We start from the raw sequence: 20952 nt of genomic DNA, 5'->3' as shown, positions 1-20952 counted from the left end.
GCCCACTTCTGTCCCGCCTACCTAACCCGGAGTCCCGCCCACTTCTGTCCCGCCTATCTAACCCGGAGTCCCGCCCACTTCTGTCCCGCCTATCTAACCCGGAGTCCCGCCCACTTCTGTCCCGCCTACCTAAGAGAAGACGCATGACGTAGGCACGCCTACGTGCAGCGGCCGTTCTTGACTCTATCGGAGCAGGAAGTTCCCTACGCTGCAGGATTTCCGATTTCAAGCTGGTAACGTGAGCTATTTAAAGGAGACTTCCTCCATTTTTCTTCGTATCTGTTTTGTGTGTGTTTTTAACCGGGATATGACGCACTAAAGGACCCGACGGAAATAGAACTGAAAGCGTTCTAAAATGGCGAACCGCACGGTGAAGGATGCCCACAGCATTCACGGCACCAACCCGCAGTATCTGGTGGAGAAGATCATTCGGACTCGAATCTATGAGTCCAAGTACTGGAAAGAGGAGTGCTTTGGCCTTACGGGTGAGTGGAAGCGCGCCGACCCCACTTTGTGGCCCGGTTCCGACCGGGCGCCGGTAGGACTAGAGACCCTGGAGGCGGGGGGACTGGAAGGGACTCTCATTTAGGAAACCTGAGCGCCCACAGAGTAGGCCCTACTCTGTGCCTAGTCTTGTTCCTAGGCTTTGGGCTCGCAAACCACAGGGTCTTATTCCGAAGGGTGTGTCAGTTGGGTTCTTTGAGTTGTTCCATGTTTAATGATAACTTGCTGGGTTGCAGACCCGAAAGTCTTTTCTTTTTTGGTAGCTAACATTTATTATTTGCTATGTCAGGCTTGATTCTCACTACGGGCCTTAAACTTTATTATTTAAATTTGAACTCACAGGCTCAGAGAGGTGAAGTGACTTGCCCTAGTTCACACAGCTAGTGTTTGATTTTGACAACTTTGGAAGGTTATCCCCATTTTGTAGATGAGGTTTATTCTGTTATGTAGCTGTTGAAGAGTTGTTACTGTGTTTTGTGTCTTTTGTGAATGAAAAGGGGGCTCTGTAATGAATCTGACATGTTCAGTGACAGGAAGTACAATAATCCCTCGATTTTTCCGACCTCGATTTAACGGACAAAATTTCCAGTTTATATGTCCTGTGAAAATCAACACCCTGTTAATTTTAACCTGCTTTTAACCAAGATTTGGTTATAATTAAATTAACAGGTTCTTTTTTTGTTGTTATTCATTGTGGTGTTTTTATCTCTCCATTTTGGCTGCCTTTTGTGTATTAGGTAGATCTGGTAAACCTCTCAATCTCTAGTGCAGGACAATGTCAAACCCTGTTTCTGACCAATTAGATCAGGCAAAGCCTCCAGAGACCCGCCACTGCCTGCAGATTGATTGGATTCCTCTTAAGTAGCCCTCAGGCAATCATCCACAGGTGGGGCAAGAGTTTTTCCAACAGGGTGGGGCAATTGCTTCTGCCTGGAGGCTAATTGTTATTCTCAGTCTCTTAATGGGACTCAGAAATTCTACTCCGGTAAGGTCAACTGTCTTACCCCCAAGCAAAACTGCCTGGATAGCAAAGGACTACCAGAGAAAGATGACCTCCACAGCGTGAGGGAATTATATGAAACCGGGCTGGCTGCCTTCTGAACTCTAACCCCAGATCCCCCAACCCTGTCTTCTGCTCACACAGCTCCAGTCCTCTCTGCCCTCCCTTTGCTGGAGCACAAGGTGAGTGGCTATGCACGAAGTTTTCTGTGTTGGCCCTTTAAGAAGGTGCCTGCATTTCCAGCCATCTCTCCCTGGCAGACAGCAACCCTGCTGCTTTTCACAGCCAGATGTTATATGGGCACCTTTCTCAGTTCTGGTGCTCTCTGCTGGATGGCCCAGCTTTGGGAATTAGACCGGAGTTCTCAGTGGCAACCCCCCACAGCTGAGATATCTCTCCGGAAATTTAGCTACTGTCTGTGGGAGCCTGGCCAACCCTTTCACGCCTCTGCCCTTCCTTCCAGTCTCTATGTGGTCTCCACTTTCCATCCTTGGTTATCAGGGTTCTCTCTAGCTAGCCTTCAGTTGATTATTCAGTATGTTTTTTGTGTGTTTTAGTTGTAATTCCAGTTTGTTCCTGGGAACCTATCTGTGTAACATCCACTTACTCTGCTGCCATTTTTAGTCTCCTTTACTGTGGGTTTTTAAAAATATATTTTTATTGGGAGAAACCAAGATGGCAGCATAGGTAAACACCTGAAATTGCTACCTAGCACAACCACTTCAAAACTACAACTAAAGACAAAACAGACATAACCCAGAACCACAGGAAGGCTGGCTGAGTGGAAATTCTACAACTAGAAGGAAAGAGAAAAGCACACTGAGACTCTGGAGGTGCGGAAGTAAGTGCAGAGGTACGGAGGCTCTAGCGCGTGCGGAAAGGGCTGGCAACGGAGGACACCAGTGTCTTTTTCAATGCGGAGGGAGTCTCAAGCTCCCTACGGCCCTGACTCTCTGGGGACCCAGACTCATACGGGGAGAAACTGGACTGTCTGGCATCGGAACTCCAGGGTGGCTTTCTCGAGGGCAGCTTGTCTCAAAGACAATCGTGCCTGCAGCAATTCAGGATACTGAGACCCGGGGGCCTGCTAGGGCAGGACTGAGGAGCAGCCATAGCTGTTTGCTCTGCCCTGTTGATTCCCTCTGGCCCTTTGAAATCTAAAATTACCTAACAAACTGCAGCTGGGTTAGAGAGAACCAGAACATCCAAAAGAAGGCTCAAGGCCCCACAGCAGCTTGCATTGCTTCACAGCTGGGCCTCATCTGAGCACCTCCAAACCCCAAACAAGGAAGAGGAATCTGTAGATCTCTCCGAAGCTCCTGCTGGGTAGCCTCAGGCAGAGGCTAAATTAGCACCTCCTTAGAGATCCAAGAACCTGTGTACCTAGTGGTCAGAGTGGGAACATCCAGATTACAACTTGTCAGATCCATAAGGGACACACTCAGGGGGCAGACTCAGTGAGCACCAAAGCCCCACTGAAGCAGTCTTGCCCCAGAAGGGTGTCTTCAGCACAGAAGTTCTCCCACTGTAGACACAGCTGATTCTCACTGCCAATTGGCCTGGAGGTCAATTCCTCCCAGTGATACCAACAACAATCAAGGTTTAACTACAACAAGACTGTGCACACAGCCCACAAAGGGGTGCACCAAGAGTGTCCACCTCAGGTAATTAGGGAGGCTGAGCCACTGGGCCCTATAGGACACCTAGCACACAAAGCCACTCTATCAACACACGGAAGCAGCCAAAATGCGGAGACAAAGAAACAGGTCACAAAGAACAGAAATGGAGGAAAGCAGACGACTGGACATAAGAGTTCAAAACCACGGTTATAAGATTTTTCAAGAATTTTCTAGAAACCGCCGATAAATTTAGTGAGACCCTCGAGGATATGAAAAAGGACCAACTAGAAATTAAGCATACAGTGACTGAAATAAAGAATAATATACAGAGATCCAACAGCAGACAAGAGGATCCCAAGAATCAAGTCAAAGATTTGAAATATGAAGAAGCAAAAAATACCCAACCGGAAAAGCAAAATGAAAAAAGAATCCAAAAATACGAAGATAGTGTAAGGAGCCTCTGGGACAGCTTCAAGCGTACCAACATCAGAATTATAGGGGTGCCAGAAGAAGAGAGAGAGCAAGATATTGAAAACCTATTTGAAGAAATAATGACAGAAAACTTCCCCTACCTGGTGAAAGAAATAGACTTACAAGTCCAGGAAGTGCAGAGAACCCCAAACAAAAGGAATCCAAAGAGGACCACACCAAGACACATCATAATCAAAATGCCAAGAGCAAAAGACAAAGAGAGAATCTTAAAAGCAGCAAGAGAAAAAAAGTCAGTTACTTACAAGGGAGTACCCATATGATTTTCAGCTGATTTCTCAACAGAAACTATGCAGGCCAGAAGGGAGTGGCAAGAAATACTCAAAGTGATGAATAGCAAGAACCTACAACCAAGATTACTTTATTCAGAAAAGCTATCACTCAGAATTGAAGGTCAGATAAGGAGCTTCACTGATAAGAAATAGCTAAAGGAGGTCATCACCACCAAACCAGTATTATATGAAATGCTGAAAGGTATTCTTTAAGAAGAGGAAGAAGAAGAAAAAAGGTAAAGATAAAAATTATGAACAACAATTACATATCAACAAGTGAATCTAAAAATCAAGAGAATCAAAATCATGAACAGAGTAAACTGGTGAATATAATAGAATCAGGGACATAGAAAGGGAGTGGACTGACAATTCTCGGGGGGGGGGGGGGGAAGGAGTGTGGGGGCTGGGGGAAGAGACTGGACAAAAATCGTACACCTATGGATGAGGACAGTGGGGGTGGGTAAGGGCAGAGGGTGGGGTGGGAACTGGGTGGAGGGAGTTATGGGGAGAAAAAGAGGAACAACTAATAATCTGAACAATAAAGATTTATTTAAAATAAATAAAATATATTTTTATTGATTTCAGAGAGGGAGGGAGAGGGACAGAAAGATCAATGATGAGAGAGAATCATTGATCAGCTGCTTACTGCACAGCCCCTACTGGGTATTGAGCCCACAACCCTGGCCTGTGCCCTGACTGAGAATCAAACCATGATCTGGTTCAAAGGTCAACTTTCAACCACTGAGCCACACCAGCTGGGCATTCACTGTTAGTTTTAACACATTTTAGTGACTAGGCCATATATTAGAAATAAACACTGTAGTAATATCAGTGACAAATAAATATGATATCTACAACTGTAGTCTCCATATTTAAATCGAAGATTCACCTCTCGTAAGCAATGTTCAGGGAATGATGAGCACATGATCACACCATATCTTGAGTGGTAATTGGTTCTGTTGCCTGTAGTGTGACTTTTTGTAGCAGTTTTAATGCCTGCAGGCTGATGTTCTGAGTGCTAAGCCGCAACCCAGCTGTGTGCATTTGTTTGCTCATGGAGACTGATAACTAGACCTATCCAGTATACATTTAAAATCACAGTAATAGAAAAAAAATTTTGTTTTGAAAAATTTTCGATGAAATTAAGTTTTTCATTATCCAAACGTCTACATAAGTAAAAACAGGTAAACTAATTTGTCAGTTTCTTAACATGCATTTGGACACCATCTCACCTGAATTAGTCCATTATCTCGAAGGTGATCTGATCATAAAGTCTGAACTGGGCAAGTCATTGTGGGTAGTCATGCCCCTGTAACTTTTTTAGTAAAAGGTTTAACTTTTTTTTTTTTTTAAGGTTTAACTTTGCCTTAAGCAAGCCCTGCCCTTTGTTCTTGTGCAACTAGGTTAACACACCTTTGAAATGTCAGAGTAATCCTTTTTTGGGAGCTCGTAATTTTGTTAACTATCCTATCATGTAATCTTAGTTCTCTTCTTAATTCCAATATATAAAAAGAAATGCATGGGGGGGGGGGGAATAAGAGATCAACCGAAGGACTTGTATGCATGCATATAAGCATAACCAATGGACACAAGACACTGGGGGGTAGGGAAAACCGGAGGAATGTCAAGGGGGTGAAAAAAAGGAGACATGTAATACTTTAAGCAATAAAACAAAATTGAATTGGAAAAAAGAGATTAATGGTTCAGGCATATCTTCATCTGGTTTGTTAGAGTTTTCTGTTTGTCTACTTGTCTATTTTGGCTCAAATCAATTGAGAACATGTCTATTGGACAGGGAGGTAGCTATCTGGATGGGTAAGTTTTATATTTTTGTTTCTATATTTGTCACAGGCTGAAATTTCAAAATAAAAGCTATAAACTTGTAAAAAAAAAAAATAATAATAAAAAGAAATGCAGCCCTAACCAGTTTGGCTCAGTGGATAGAGTGTCAGCCTGCCGACTCAAGGGTCCCAGGTTCAATTCCAGTCAAGGGCATGTACCTTGGTTGCAGGCACATCCCCAGTAGGGGGTGTGCATGAGGTAGCTGATTGATGTTTCTCTCTCATTGAGGTTTCTAACTCTCTATCCCTCTCCCTTCCTCTCTGTAAAAAATTAATAAAACATATTAAAAAAAAAAAGAAATGCAAAACTGTCATTCTCCAGAGCTGAGATCTTGCTTCCTGGCATATCATCAGTTTGGCTCAGATAAACTTTCATAAAATTATCTACAGGGTTGGACATTCCTACATCTCACTATTGACTCCAAATTTTCCCCCTAACATGATGATGACATGCGTGGACTCTGAAGTTAGACAGCTTAGATTTAAATCCAGGCCTTGCTACTTTCTGGCTGTGGACCTTGAGCAAGTCACTTAACCTTTCTTAGGTTCTTAAGCTAGAACTTAAACTCATGGTTTGTTGTGAAAATTAAATGAAATGCTTAGCTAATAGCCTGGTATATAGTAATTCATCAGTGTGTGTTAGCTGCTATGATCATCACCTATTATTATTACTATTGAATGCACATTTGTTATCCTAATATTAAACTGTTGATGAGGAGTATTCAGGAGGGCCAAACCTTGAACTAATTTCTCTTCAAATTGGGAAAAGCTAAGCCCTAATATGTCTGAGATGCCACTGTTTTGTGTGTTGTTTTTTTGTTTGTTTGTTTTAGCTGAACTTGTAGTTGATAAAGCCATGGAGTTAAGGTTTGTTGGTGGCGTCTATGGTGGCAACATAAAGCCAACTCCCTTTCTGTGTTTGACCTTGAAGATGCTTCAGATTCAACCAGAGAAGGATATCATTGTTGAGTTTATAAAAAATGAAGATTTCAAGTGAGTAAAATGTTGACTAATATAAAAGCTTCAATTTCAGTAGTCCAGAATTTGCTTTTGGTTAAGAGGAGTGATAACGTATCTCAGAGTCCCACAGAGTCCCACTTTAGGATTTTGCTTTTGAACTCTTAAATTTGTATTTTTGTCTGTTTTGATTGATCTTCTTTACTTTTCCAGCATTGGTAACTTTTCCCCAAAAAAAGTATTTCACAAAATCACTGATGCTCAGGGGTAAAGAAAACATGCTGTGGAAGATAAGAGGGAAGACTTTGGTGTTAGATATAGGTTCATGTCCAGACTGTTACTTACTGACTCTGACCTTAGAAAAGTACTTAATTTCTAAACTTTACTTTCTTTACTTGTAAAATGGAGACAGAAATATCAACTCAGGATAGATGTGAGGGTTACAGAAGATAGTGCTATAAATTTCACTGCACAGTGTTTGTTGCATAGTAAACATCCCAAAATGTGAGTGAGCTGCTCTTATTTTATTATCTATTCTCAAGGAGCTCACAGACAAGAGACATACATAGTAATAGTTCACAGACCGGTAAAAAGAGGCAAAGCTGGCTGCAGATACCATATTCTTTGCTACCATATTATTTAAGTGGAGATTTGATGGGTAGTTGAATATAAAAGAAAGGGAAAAGTAAAGAATCTTACAAAACATTAACAGCTAGAAAATAGATAACTTTTATTAGGTACTATGTGCTGTATGCTATGCTTAGTATTGTACCCGTATTTCGTCATATACCACACCAGCAAATTAGGTGCTATCTTTTGCATTTTACAAGAATTGAGAAAGCAAATAACAAAGTAAGTAATGGAACCAGAATTTGAACCCAGATGATTTTGAAATTCTTCCTGAATCAGCATTTTGCTGCCTAGCAACAATTTATATATTCATGTCTATGTGTATTAGTTCTTGTTAGTAAATATATCTTAATGCTTTCTGTTGTTAAATTTAGTAACTCACTATACTATTTATCTGTGAGGTAAATAGGTTTTATCTTAATTTTGCAGGTGATATAATAGACTCTGAAAGTTTAACAACACATCCCAAATTCCCACAACTAATAAGTGGTAGAATGGGAACTTGAACTCAGGACTCCATATTTTAGCTCTTCCTACTGCCCCATGCTGCCTCTAAAATTGCAGCTTTCTCATTTGCCAAAGAAAAATAACTTGTTTATCCAATACTGTCATAAGAAAAGCCAGTTGTAAAACGCAGGAACTTTTCAGGATGAACTTTTAGAATCTTTTAGAACTTTTTAGTAACTATTGTTTCACTGTCATTTATCTGTCAGGTATGTACGCATGTTGGGAGCACTTTATATGAGGCTGACAGGTACTGCAATTGATTGCTACAAATACTTGGAGCCTCTGTACAATGATTATAGAAAAATTAAGAGCCAGAACCGAAATGGAGGTAAGTATGGTACCATGTGATTGAACCTTCATTCCTGAGCCAGTTTTTATTTCACCAATATCTCTGCCCTCACATAGTTGCATACATTGTGAGTGTTCCCCTTTATCTCCTTCATTGGACTATTAGCCTCCTGTTGGCCTTAACCAGCCTGCCCTATCTGCCCACCTTTCTGACTGCATCTTTTTTTTTATAAGATGGAATGCTTCATCAATTTGTGTGCCATCCTTGTGCAGGGGCTATGCTAATCTTCTCTGTAGTGTTCCAATTTTAGTATATGTGCTGCTGAAGTGAGCACCTGACTGCAGCTTATTTTAATCCCAGCCTTGCATCACATGCTCCCTCCACGTGTGTGTGCTCCATTCCATAAGATTTAGCTCTAGAATGACCACCATAAAAGCCTTCCCCAAACCTCCCAAAGTTAGTTTTCCATGTTACATCTTCACAATTCTTTCTGCTGGCCACTCTAGCACTATACTTCACACTATAGTATATAGACTAAGTGTACTTACTCATACTTATGTAGGAGTCCCACTGAAAAATAGTAAGTATATCCAAGAGGTGCAGCTCAATGCCTCTTACAGAGACACTTAGTGGTAAAGTGGGTTAGTGCAATCAAAACCTTTTCTCATTTAGTGCAGTAAAAAATTGGTAACTTTTTGCCTTTCCCTTCTACATGTATCATTAAGCTGTAGGTTAAGAATTTGAAATTATACTTTAAACTTTTGTCAACTTACTAATTCATTTATTGAATAAATACATATTAAGTGCCAAGTCATAATGGCCATGGCTCCCATCTTGTTCATCATGTTATTGTTTGCTACGTACTGAAAATAACATGGTGAACAAGAGGGACATGGCCATGACCATTATGGAATTACTTATGATTATACTAGAGGCCTGGTGCATGAAAATTGTGCACTGGGGAGGGCTTTCCCTCAGCCTGGTCTGCACCCTCTCGCAGTCTGGGACCCCTTGGGGGTTGTCCACCTGCTGGCTTAGGCCCAATGAGGATGGCAGTCAGACATCCCTCTCGCAGTCCGGGACCCCTCGCTTCTTACCACCCACAGCAGAAGCGGAAGAGGCTCCCGCCACCACCGCTGTGCTCACAGACTGTGAACCCAGCTTCTGGCTGAGCAGCGCTCCCTCTGTGGGAGCACACTGACCACCAGGGGACAGCTCCTGTGTTGAACATCTGCCCCCTGGTAGCCATTGCGCATCATAGCAACCGGTCGTTCTGTCATTTGGCCAATTTGCATATTAGGGTTTTATTATATAGGATTATGTTAACTAAAGTAATATAGGGTTTCTCGATCTATTGGCAATTTGGGCCATATAATTCTTTGTAGGGAGCTGTGCTGTGCATTGTAGGATATTTAACAGTACCCCTGGCCTCCACTCATTAGAAGCCAGTAGCACTCCCCACCCTAGAAATGGGGGGTAAAATCACCAGTGGTTGTGAACTAATGAACTAAAGTAATGTTTCCGATAGAAATTCTGAAATTTTTTCATTTACCATATAAGATGCATTCTATATTCAGAAATTACACTTTAGTTATATGATCTATTCAAGAACATTACCCCTGTGCAATTCACAACTATTTGTGCTTGCTTTTGCGTTTGTCTCCTGCTAATTGGGACAGCTTTATTTATCCATTTATCCCCAACTCCTAAATAAGGCCTGGCACATAGATGGTCTCAATAAATGTGAGTTGAATGAAGATAGGTGGTGAAGGCTTCGAAGGGCTTAGTTTAAGCCCAACTTTAACAGTACTCCCTTCTGTATAATTGCCACAGTATAATAGCTTCACTAGTGAAAAGGAAGCTGCAAAGAATTCACACTTACTTTTTGGCTACCTAAATTTATTTCCAAATTGTTGAGCTTATGATTTTTCTTTTATTAGAGTTTGAACTGATGCACGTAGATGAGTTCATTGATGAACTACTACACAGTGAGAGAGTCTGTGATATCATTCTGCCCCGGCTACAGGTAAGAGATAATAGTCTCATATGTGAGTCACTTCCCCCTAGCTTAACCCCCCAAATAAGTAGTCTACATGTCTATGTAAAACATAGCAGATTGGAGGTGAGAGGAAAGCAGATAATTTGAAGGGTAGGGCTTTAAAGGTGATTAACACAAAAAGACTTTGTTCTTTAAAATGTTATGTCAAGGACACTGTAGCTAGGGTAGATTTTTAAAATTTGTGAGAAGCCTTTTTCAAATTAACCTTCATATAAAAATTCAGGATACTAAACAAATAAAAGGAGGGTCAGGAGTAAGAGCAGACATTAATCCCTAAAATAGCACTGTAATCATCCTGTCTCCCTTTCCCAGAGATAAATGATTATCCATGAAATACCTCTCAGGAACAGCTTTTACAGAGTATGATTTTAAAACTGTTGAAAATACAAAGGGAAAACAGATATAGTAGGTAGCTAAAGAGAAAGGGAATGAAAATTTCTGGGAAACCAAGATGGCGGCATAGGTAAACACCAGAGTTTGCTGCCTCGCACAACCACTTCAAAACTACAACTAAAAGACGGAACAGACATCATCCAGAACCACAGGAAGACTGGCTGAGTGGAAATTCTACAACTAGAAGGAAAGAGAAAAGCATACCGAGACTAAGAGGAGGTGTGGTGCGGTAGTAAAATTCTAAGGTACACAGGCGCACCCAGAGTGGGCTGGCGGCTGAGGGCACGGTTGTCTTTTTTCATCGGGAGGGAGTCTTAGGCTCTGAGCTCCAGTTCCGGGCGAGTCTCTGGGGATCCAGACTCATACAGGAGAAGCAGGACTGTCTGGCATTGGTTGGAACTCGAGGGCAGCTTTCTCTCGGAGGTGCTTGCAGCAATTGCCGGGACACTGAGAAGCAGGGCCTCTGAGGGCAGCCATAACTGCTAACCCCGCCCTGTTGATCCCATGGGACCGGCTCCGCCCAAGCCTTGCACGGAGGCTTTTGCTGGATAGCCTCAGGCAGAGGCTAGATTAGCACCTCCCTAGAGATCCAGGAGCAAGTGAGACCAGTGGTCAGAGTGGGACCATCCAGTTTGCAGCTCCTCGGATCCATAAAGGACACACTCAGGGGGCAGATTCAGTGAGCACCAAAGCCCCATTGAAGCAAGTGTTGCCCCAGAAGGGTGTCTTCAGCACAGAAGTTCTCCCACTGTAGACACAGCTGATTCTCACAGCCAATTGGCCTGGAGGTCAATCCCTCCCAGTGTTACCTACAACAATCAAGGCTTAACTACATCAAGACTGTGCACAAAGACCACAAGGGGGTGCACCAAGAGTGTCCTCTTTAGGTAATTGGGGAGGCTGAACCACTGGGCCCTAGAGGACACCTAGCACAAAAAAAGCCACTCTGTAGACACAGTGAAGCATAAAAAAATGCGGAGACAAAGAAACAGAACACAAATGACAGAAATGGAGGAAAGCAAACTACTGGATATAGAGCTCAAAACCACACTTTTAAGGTTTTTCAAGAACTTTCTAGAAGCCGCCGATAAATTTAGTAAGACCCTCAAAAAGACTGGTGAGACGGCCAATAAATGTAGTGAGATCCTCAAGAAATCTAGTTAGACCCTTGAGGTTATGATAAAGGACCAACTGGAAATTAAGCATACACGGACTGAAACAAAGAATATTATACAGACACCCAACAGCAGACCAGAGGAGCGCAAGAATCAAGTCAAAGATTTGAAATGCGAAGAAGCAAAAAACACCCAACTGGAAAAGCAAAATGAAAAAAGAATCCGAAAATACTAAGATCGTGTAAGGAGCATCTGGGACAGCTTCAAGCATACCAACATCAGAATTATAGGGGTGCCAGAAGAAGAGAGAGAGCAAGATATTGAAAACCTATTTGAAGAAATAATGACAGAAAACTTCCCCTACCTGGTGAAAGAAATAGACTTACAAGTCCAGGAAGCGCAGAGAACCCCAAACAAAAGGAATCCAAAAAGGACCACACCAAGACACCTCATAATTAAAATGCCAAGAGCAAAAGACAAAGAGAGAATCTTAAAAGCAGCAAGAGAAAGAAACTCAGTTACCTACAAGGGAGCACCCATACGACTGTCAGCTGATTTCTCAACAGAAACTTTGCAGGCCAGAAGGGAGTGGCAAGAAATATTCAAAGTGATGAATGCCAAGAACCTACAACCAAGATTACTTTATCCAGCAATGCTATCATTCAGAATTGAAGGTCAGATAAAGAGCTTCACAGACAATAAAAAGCTAAAGGAGTTCATCACCACCAAACCAGTATTCTATGGAATGCTGAAAGGTATCCTTTAAGAAGAGGAAGAAGAAGAAAAAGGTAAAGATACAAATCATGAACAACAAATACACATCTATCAACAAGTGAATCTGAAAATGAACTGAATAAATAATCTGATGAACAGAATGAACTGGTGATTATAATAGAATCAGGGGCATAGAAAGGGAATGGACTGACTATTCTTGGGGGGGGGGGGGGAAGTGTGTGGGGGGTGCGGGAAGAGACTGGTCAAAAATTGCACCTATGGATGAGGACAGTGGTTGGAGAGTGAGGGCGGAGGATGGGGTGGGAACTGGGTGGAGGGGAGTTATGGGGGGAAAAAGGAGGAGCAACTGTAATAATCTGAATAAAGATTTAATTAAAAAAAAATTTCTGTTTACGACAAAAAAAAGAAAGGGAATGGAGATTTCTAAAGAGAGAGTAGAGAGATGACTGAACAGGGAATTAGGAGACCTATGTTTCTGGGTTATTATTACAACTGACTTGCTGTGGGACCTGGTTTTATTTCCCCATCTATAAAATAAAAAATTAGATTAACTAGTGGTCTGCCTCTTGGGACTATTTTAAGGCTACTGGAAGGAATAAGAGGAGACAGCCTTACATTTGCCAACCAGAGCAGCACCTTTTTCTCTAAGTAACATATTGGGCTTGAGAGTGGGATTTCATTTGAGCAAAGGCTTTCTTTTAAATGGCTTTATTAAGATATAATTGACATAAACTACATATACTTTAAGTATACAGTTTGGCAAGTTTTGACATATGTGTATATGCTCTTGAAACTGTCATCACAATTAAGAATAGTGAACATATCCATCACACCCAAAAGTTTCCTTCTTTGTAATCCCGCCCTCCCACCCCATTCAACCACTGATATATATGCTACTTGTCATGATAGATTAGTTGCATTTTGGAATTAGTACAGTACATTCTAATTTTTGTCTGTCTTCTCCCTAGCATAATCATTTTTAAATTCATCTATGTTGTTACATGTATTATTTCCTTTTATTGCTGAATGAGTGTCTCTCTCCTGTTCCTTACTGGATGGATACTATAGGCCATGTGAAGAGAATGAGATTTCAAGTCTGAAAACTGGCTTTTAGGACCCAATTCTCTTACACATTATGGATTACATTAGTTATTATCATCATATTGTCTGCTATTGTTATTTTTAGAAATACTGCAAGAAATGAAATACTTAGAATTGCAGTCAGGGTTTAGCTAAGGGTTCCAAAGCCCAGTCAGCTTGAAGCAAACTTACTGAATTGAGGTGGTCTGCATGGAGTCTAGAAGACTACAAAACAAGCCTGAGAAATTGAAATTTCACAGGTACATGTTATGTCAGCAAGAGGTGTGTTCTAGTGTGGGCCTTTTACATGTCTTGGATTAAGTGACCTTTAAGAAGTGACCCTCTTGCCGAAACCGGTTTGGCTCAGTGGATAGAGCGTCGGCCTGCGGACTGAAGGGTCCCAGGTTCGATTCCGGTCAGGGGCATGTACCTGGGTTGCGGGCGCGTCCCCAGTGGGGGATGTGCAGGAGGTGGCTGATCGATGTTTCTCTCTCATCGATGTTTCTGACTCTCTATCTCTCTCCCTTCCTCTCTGTAAAAAAATCAATAAAATATATTAAAAAAAAAAAAAAGAAGTGACCCTCTTGCTCTGATTCTGTTCTTAGTAAGCAACCCATAGATCAGTTTAGTTTCTGATGTGCCCTGACATTGGCAAGGAGCTTCTGTGGAATGAATTCTAATTTCATCAAACACAAATACTATGGATTATATATTGACTTTATTCACTGCCAAATCTGGTGAGCATTAGGGATTCTGGATACCCTATCTGATGTGATCCTAGATCCCAAACTATGGTGATCCTGAGTGGACAGCATTTTTCTGATGGATTGACTTCACTGAGTGGCATCTTTCTCCGTCTCATTTCTACCAACTTTTATAGAATGTTTTTAGGGATGAATGAGAGTTAAGTAACATACAAATGTTACTATTTATTTTAGGGCTATCCAACATTCTTTATGTACTTGGCACCTGGAAATGGTAAGGGAGCTTATGACCCAGCCAGTCCATTTGGCAGTTTTGAACTCACCTTTGCCTCTCAGATCCTTTATCACTCAGTAAACACTGCTAAGCCACATCTCTGAAGAAAATGGAACCAGATTGTTTATTTCCTGTGCCTTGTTAAATATGCATGATTCTAGACCAGGGGTCCTCAAACTACGGCACGCGTGCCACATGCAAATACAAATATTGTATTTGTTCCCGTTTTGTTTTTTTTACTTCAAAATAAGATATGTGCGGTGTGCATAGGAATTTGTTCATAGTTTGTTTTTTTTTAAACTATAGTCTGGCCCTCCAACGGTCTGAGGGACAGTGAACTGGCCCCGTTTAAAAAGTTTGAGGACCCCTGCTCTAGACAGCTCTCTGAATCTTGGGTTTTATAGAGAATTGGTGCTATTCTAAAGCAAGACCCGATACACTCTTCAGCTTCCAAACTGGGCTGAGCCTCAGTGGATCAGTTGGGGTAGATTCTGATCTGAGCCAATTCTGGCAGAACTTTCAGCCTTGAACTTATGGCCCTTATATATGAAGTCCACATTTTTTTATTTGAGGCTATCCCTATCTTGATTGATATCCCAGTGACCTTGGAGTATAAGGTCACAGAGAATATAACCAACAGGAAATGGAGATGTCCCTTCAGCTTTGTATCTGTTTACAGGGGAATTTAAAGATTATATAGATTTCAGGTATGTTAAATACCTTATGAGCATTTTAAACTGTCAAGGTTGTCTCTGAAATCAATCTCAGGAGCCCAGTGTTGGGGCTTCTGGACATAGATATCAAGGTCCACTAACACTCATTGTGTTTTCTGCAGAAACGCTATGTTCTAGAGGAAGCTGAGCAATTGGAGCCTCGGGTTAGCGCTCTAGAAGAGGACATGGATGATGTCGAGTCCAGTGAGGAAGAGGAAGAAGAGGATGAGAAGGTCAGGTACCTGGGAGCTTAAGGGTGAAGGATAGTTACAGGGAATGGGAATGATGCTTTTTTGTTGTTTTTAACTTTCTTTAACCAAAAAATGCAGTATTTAGTCAATAAGAATATGGGCTTTGGAGTTAGACATTGGTTCATATCTCAGCTCTGCTGTTTATAGTAGTATAATCTTGTGCAAATTACATAATCCCAGTTTTCTCTGTATAATGTGGATATGCTTATGGTAAGTTAAAAAAGAAGGATCTAAAACATTTGTGATTAAAATTCAAGAAAGTATATACATATGGAAAAAGGTTAGCAGAACATACAAGAAATACTGGCTCATGGAGTCTGAGACATTACAAATGGAAGTGTAACTCTGAGCCATCAGGCTCCCTTAAAGTTGAGTGTAGTAGGAAGCACAATCGTTCATGAATTCAAAGCCATGTAAAGCTGAGGTGCTTTTCGCTGGTGAGTGAACCAAAAGTAGGCCTTTTTTTAAATGGGAAATCTTAATCATATACCAAAGCGGAGAGATTGTACTTAAATTTACCCATCAGCCTAGCTTCAATGGTGATCAACTCATAGCTAGTTTGTTTCCTCTACATCTCTACCCATTTGCCCCCCACAAATTACCTTGAAGCATCTTAACATTTCATTTGTGTTTTTAAAATGAGTTGATTCTAGAATAGCCTTCCAAGATGAATGTTCTTGGTAGCATTGTAAACTCATGGATTTAAGCATTGTTTTATGCTTTGAAACATTACTGTCCATCTTGATGCTTACAATGTCCCATCTTTGGACAGTGCAGTCCTTCAACTTGACTTGTGAGTTTGATATAATCATAGTAGTCTCAGCCCCTTGCTTTCTGATATGATGATATGTTCTAGTCATCTTTTACTAGCTTCTGCCCCCAACCTGGAATTAGCCATTTTCCAAGGAGTCTTTGGTTCCATTTACTGAGACATAATATTTAGATACCGTAACTTGGGTATTCTACGTGGTTATTGCTCTGGGTTTGGGCAGTATAACAAACTAGGCTTTTGTAGTTGGCTGAGCTAGAGGAAATTTTTTTTTAAAGATTAAAGTACACCGTGAGTTTGTACTTAACCTTAATGATTTTATATCTATATGTCTTCTTTTGCATCGGAAATTCAACTTCTTAAGGAGATAAACATGATTAGTTATATCTCACTACTCTCGGTAAGTCCCAGAATGGTACCAACACTAGCACAATAATGGAATTATTGGAAAGTTTTTTTTAATTGGAGTTTTTTCCTCCTCAGAGTTATCCCTCCATGTTTTTCAAATTACTGTTTTTAAAATCACTTGAAGGTAGCCCAGCTGGTGTGGTTCAGTGGTTGAGTGTCGACCTATGAACCAGGAGGTCACAGTTTGATTCCCAGTTGAAGTACATGCCAAGGTTTCGGGCTCGATCCCCAGTGGAGGGCATGCAGGAGGCATGATTCTCATCATTGATGTTCGTCATTGATATTTCTCTCTCTCTCCTTCTCCCTCTCTGAAATAAAAACATCACTTAAAAGTAGAATTTGGGACAGGATAGGGAGGAGAATGTAGCAAGTGTTTCTAAATGGCTCTCTATAAGCCTGTGCTCATCACTGATCCATCTATCGCATTTATCTCATTTACAGTTGGAGAGAGTACCATCACCTGATCACCGCCGGAGAAGCTACCGAGACTTGGACAAGCCCCGTCGCTCTCCCACACTGCGCTACAGGAGAAGTAGGAGCCGGTCTCCCAGAAGGTAAGGCCCTAGTCATTTGCCTCTTCCAGGGAGATTTTAAGCACTGTAGAGTCAAGGTTTGGACTTCAGAGAAGGAAAGATGCCAGTCTATGGAGAATGTGTGCTTGCCCAATGTGTTGGTTGCTGGAAAATAACCACCCACAAAACCTCAGTGGCAGACAATATAACCATTTATTTACATTCACAAGTCTGCAGTCAGTAATAATAAGCTGGGCTTGGACAGGCAGTTTTATTTAGTGTGTTATGTTCACTCACCTGATTTGTAGTCTGTTGGCCAATACAAGATGGCCTTAGTTAGCTAGGATGACTGGGGCAATTCATCTCTTCTCTATGTATGTCACATTCTAGGCTAGGTTAGGCACGTTCTCATGGTAATGGCAGAATTCAAGAGCAAAAAGCCCAATCATGCAAATTTCTTTCCACTATACGCTTGTATCACATCTGTAAATATCCCATTGGCCAAAGCAAGTCACTTGGAGTGGGAGGGTGCTAAAAGTTACATGACAAAAGAGATGGGTTAAAAATTGGGGCAATATTTTGCAGTCTACAACATTCAAGGCACCTACCTACTAAGGCTCTTCTTCATCTGTTTTCTTTCCATATAGGCGGAGTCGGTCTCCAAAAAGGAGGAGGTAGGCCTTTGGGTTTTTGTAATGAAGGATAGGAATTGGGGGAAGGGGACGGAGGGGATACTGTTTTTGTGATTAAAGTGTCAGGCAGATATGAGAGTCTAACCAGTCATTTCCATAGCCCTTCCCCTCGCCGAGAGAGGCATCGGAGCAAGAGTCCAAGACGTCACCGCAGCAGGTCCCGAGATAGACGGCACAGATCCCGCTCCAAGTCCCCAGGTATAACATTTGGGCCTTTTGCTATTGGTTGTATTAACAGAGAAATGTAATAGGAACAGTTAACCTCTTGCAATACTGTAGTGCTTGTGTTATTGCTTAGAAGAAAAGGACTTAGAATTTAAAAATTAAGAGTTGACATCTTGACTCTCATTTACAGGCTTTGCTGTTAAGAGGAGGAGCCTCAGTTTTTTCATCATCTGAAATGTTAGGACTAAGACTTAATAGAGTAGTGGTAAATAAATACTCAATGTGATGTTTGTGTAATGAGCCATAAAGCCCTGGATGCATATGAAGTGGATTCATTTCTCCTCACCACCATACACACACCAATTCAGAGAGGTGCTATCCAACAGAGAAGTCCCTAGCATAGACCAAAAAAGTATTAAGCCAGTGGGAGGTTTTGGGGGAGGTAAAAATGACATTGGAGGAATAGGAGGGTAGAATCTCATTCATTATTGGCCTATTCTTTTCCAGGTCATCACCGTAGTCATAGACACAGGAGCCACTCAAAATCTCCTGAAAGGTATGGATTGACCTGTTTTGACTTGAGAATTTCACTCTTTAATCAGAAACTAAAGCCCCAATCACAATTAAATTTGACCTGAAATTTTGTTTTGATGGGGATATTTAGGAATTCTCCTTCATTACAGGAGAAAATTGGCCTGTTGTCCTGAGAATTACTAGAATTATATGTTTATGTTTTGTTTTTCCTTGTAGGTGATAGGGGTATGAGCTTTGGTCTCAGGAGGCCTGGGCTTAACCCCAACTTTTAACTGAGTGACAATAGACAAGTCACTTTCATTTGATAAGCTTTAAATAGAAATGTCTATATGCTATGCACTGTTAACATTCATTCTTAATCTCTCAGAGGTCATTTCCTCAGTAGTAAATTTTGGACAGTAATGCTAGCTAGACTCATTGTGTTACTCTGAGACATAAAACACCAGGCCATTTAATGAATATTGTGTCACCTCTGTTCCCATCAGTGTCACCACACCCCAGTTTTTCTCAAAAGTTCTTGCCCAGCTCCTTGAACAGCTGTTAAATTTAATAATGTGTATGTGTTGCCATTTCAGATCTAAGAAAAGTCACAAGAAGAGCCGGAGAGGAAATGAGTAATGGACTCAGTTTAGGTTTAGTCCAAAGAGCCTCCTGCAAATATGAAGTCATCTCTCTATGTGGAAGGACTAAGATCTACTCCCACGGCAGCTATAAGACTATTTTAGGGTGTTTTTGTTTTTTAACCTGAAAGTCTCTCTACTTTTTTTTTTTTTTTTTTTGGTAATGAGATGCTTAGTTTTGTATCTCTTTTTGAGTCCTAAGCCATATTTGAGGGATAATGCTCCCCAAGGGCTGCTTTTGATCCCTTGTACAACAAACACTGAGGATTTGGGAAGTGGAGGGTGTGTATGATAAGGAGAGGATATGGCGGTCTAGTGATCCTTTTGTTATTAAATTTACCATTCCATCTTTCTGTGGTTTCATTTTTAGTTTACTCCCTGATTGGAACTGTTTTGAGAACGCTAAGATTTGTGCTACTGCTGTTATATTCAAAGACCAAGTCAGTAAAACATTAATGCTTCCGCCCCCACCCCCGCCCCCCCAGCAGTAGCAAGTGATAATAAACATGAGAACTGATTAATAGCAGTTCTGTAAAAAAAATAATGCAATGCAAGGCTTCTTCTGGATCATTTAATCCAGTTGCACTGAACAGTTAAACAAACAGTAAAATTTAACACCTTTTATATCGCATTCTTATATATTGTTTCTCCTTCCACAAGCCTTGAATTCCAGGTTAAGATGCTCAGCCTTTATTCTACAAGAATTGACATTATCCAAGTCTAGTTGGCAGCAGTAGGGCAACAGGATTGAAAAGGTAATGTCACTCAGGGTTTTGACCTGAATTGTTGGACAATAGTGCCATTCACAAAGCCAGAAAATATAGCAGGAAGAGACCAGGATTTACAGGGGCAGGTAGTGGAAGTTGTAGTGAAAATGATTCAATCAGTTTAACTTTAGACAACTATAGTATGTCTAGGCAAAGCCCAGAAAGTTGGAACTAGGAACTGGGGTTGAACATAGTGAGCTAGCCTTGAATTGACAATGTTTGGATAATTGTGGATGTGCAGAATTAAATAGAGTGCCCCAGGAGTGTTTGTATATGTAGGAAAAGCCAATAATAGAATCATAGGCAACAGCACTGCTGAGAAGAAGTGCAGTCATGGGTTGAAAACGGCAATGAATCATTCAGAAAGAAGAATTAGAAGAGGACACAGAAGCAGAATGACTGAAAAATGTTCATGGGGTCCCTGGCCGGTGTGCCTTAGTGGTTAAAGCAAAGGGTCATGGGTTCAATTTCGTTAAGGGCATGTACTTGGGTTGCAGGTTCACTCCCCACTCCAGTCTGGATGCATCCGTGAGGCATCCAATCCATGTGTCTCTTTAGCACTGATGTTTCCCTCCGAAAAAAGCAATGGGGGGAAAAACATCATCTGGTGAGGATTAACAACGAACAACAAAAATGTTCATGGGCATTGATAATCAAGAGGAGAGGATGTTGGGATCTTTGCTAGAAAAGTTCCATTTACCTGTACTTACCTTTCCTCCTTTAAAAATGGAAAAGTGATTGAATGACTTCTGCAGCTCTGGTCCCAGCAAGAATTGTGAATACCAACTGCCTCACAGGATGGATCCAGTTTCTTGGAAAGCCATATCTGGTCATAGGATTCACAATCTATTGCTTGCTATTGAACTGAAGGATTATTGCAGCAATATTAAAGATTTGGGCATCATTTTCATGATTTCAAATTCTTCAGTGATTCTTCTTTTGAAGATACTTCAGCTAGTAAGAGTTGTCCATCAGAGCTATTTTGGTTTATCATACAACTATATATGACTGCCTTTAAAAATTAAATATAAGCACCTCTGTTTACATCTGTTA

The 20952-nt window shown here is 41.2% G+C and overlaps 1 protein-coding gene and 1 non-coding gene across 2 annotated transcripts; one reads left to right on the top strand and one right to left on the bottom strand.

The window, feature by feature from the left end:
- Window positions 1-140: 140 nt before the first annotated feature.
- On the top strand, window positions 141-20952 carry PRPF38A (pre-mRNA processing factor 38A). Its single transcript, XM_059689593.1, has 10 exons — window positions 141-485; window positions 6559-6718; window positions 8026-8147; window positions 10049-10134; window positions 15304-15414; window positions 17051-17163; window positions 17769-17795; window positions 17914-18011; window positions 18486-18534; window positions 19088-20952. The coding sequence occupies exons 1-10, from the start codon at window positions 356-358 to the stop codon at window positions 19128-19130; spliced, it is 939 nt and encodes a 312-aa protein (XP_059545576.1). The 5' UTR covers window positions 141-355; the 3' UTR covers window positions 19131-20952.
- LOC132232038 (U6 spliceosomal RNA) lies at window positions 8336-8442 on the bottom strand. Its single transcript, XR_009452202.1, has one exon. It is a non-coding gene; the product is annotated as a U6 spliceosomal RNA (small nuclear RNA).

This window comes from Myotis daubentonii, chromosome 3 (assembly GCF_963259705.1).
Source record: "Myotis daubentonii chromosome 3, mMyoDau2.1, whole genome shotgun sequence".
NCBI lineage: Eukaryota > Metazoa > Chordata > Mammalia > Chiroptera > Vespertilionidae > Myotis > Myotis daubentonii.
The sequence above is the reverse complement of the archived record's forward strand: the minus strand, read 5'-3'. Positions and strand labels throughout refer to the sequence as shown.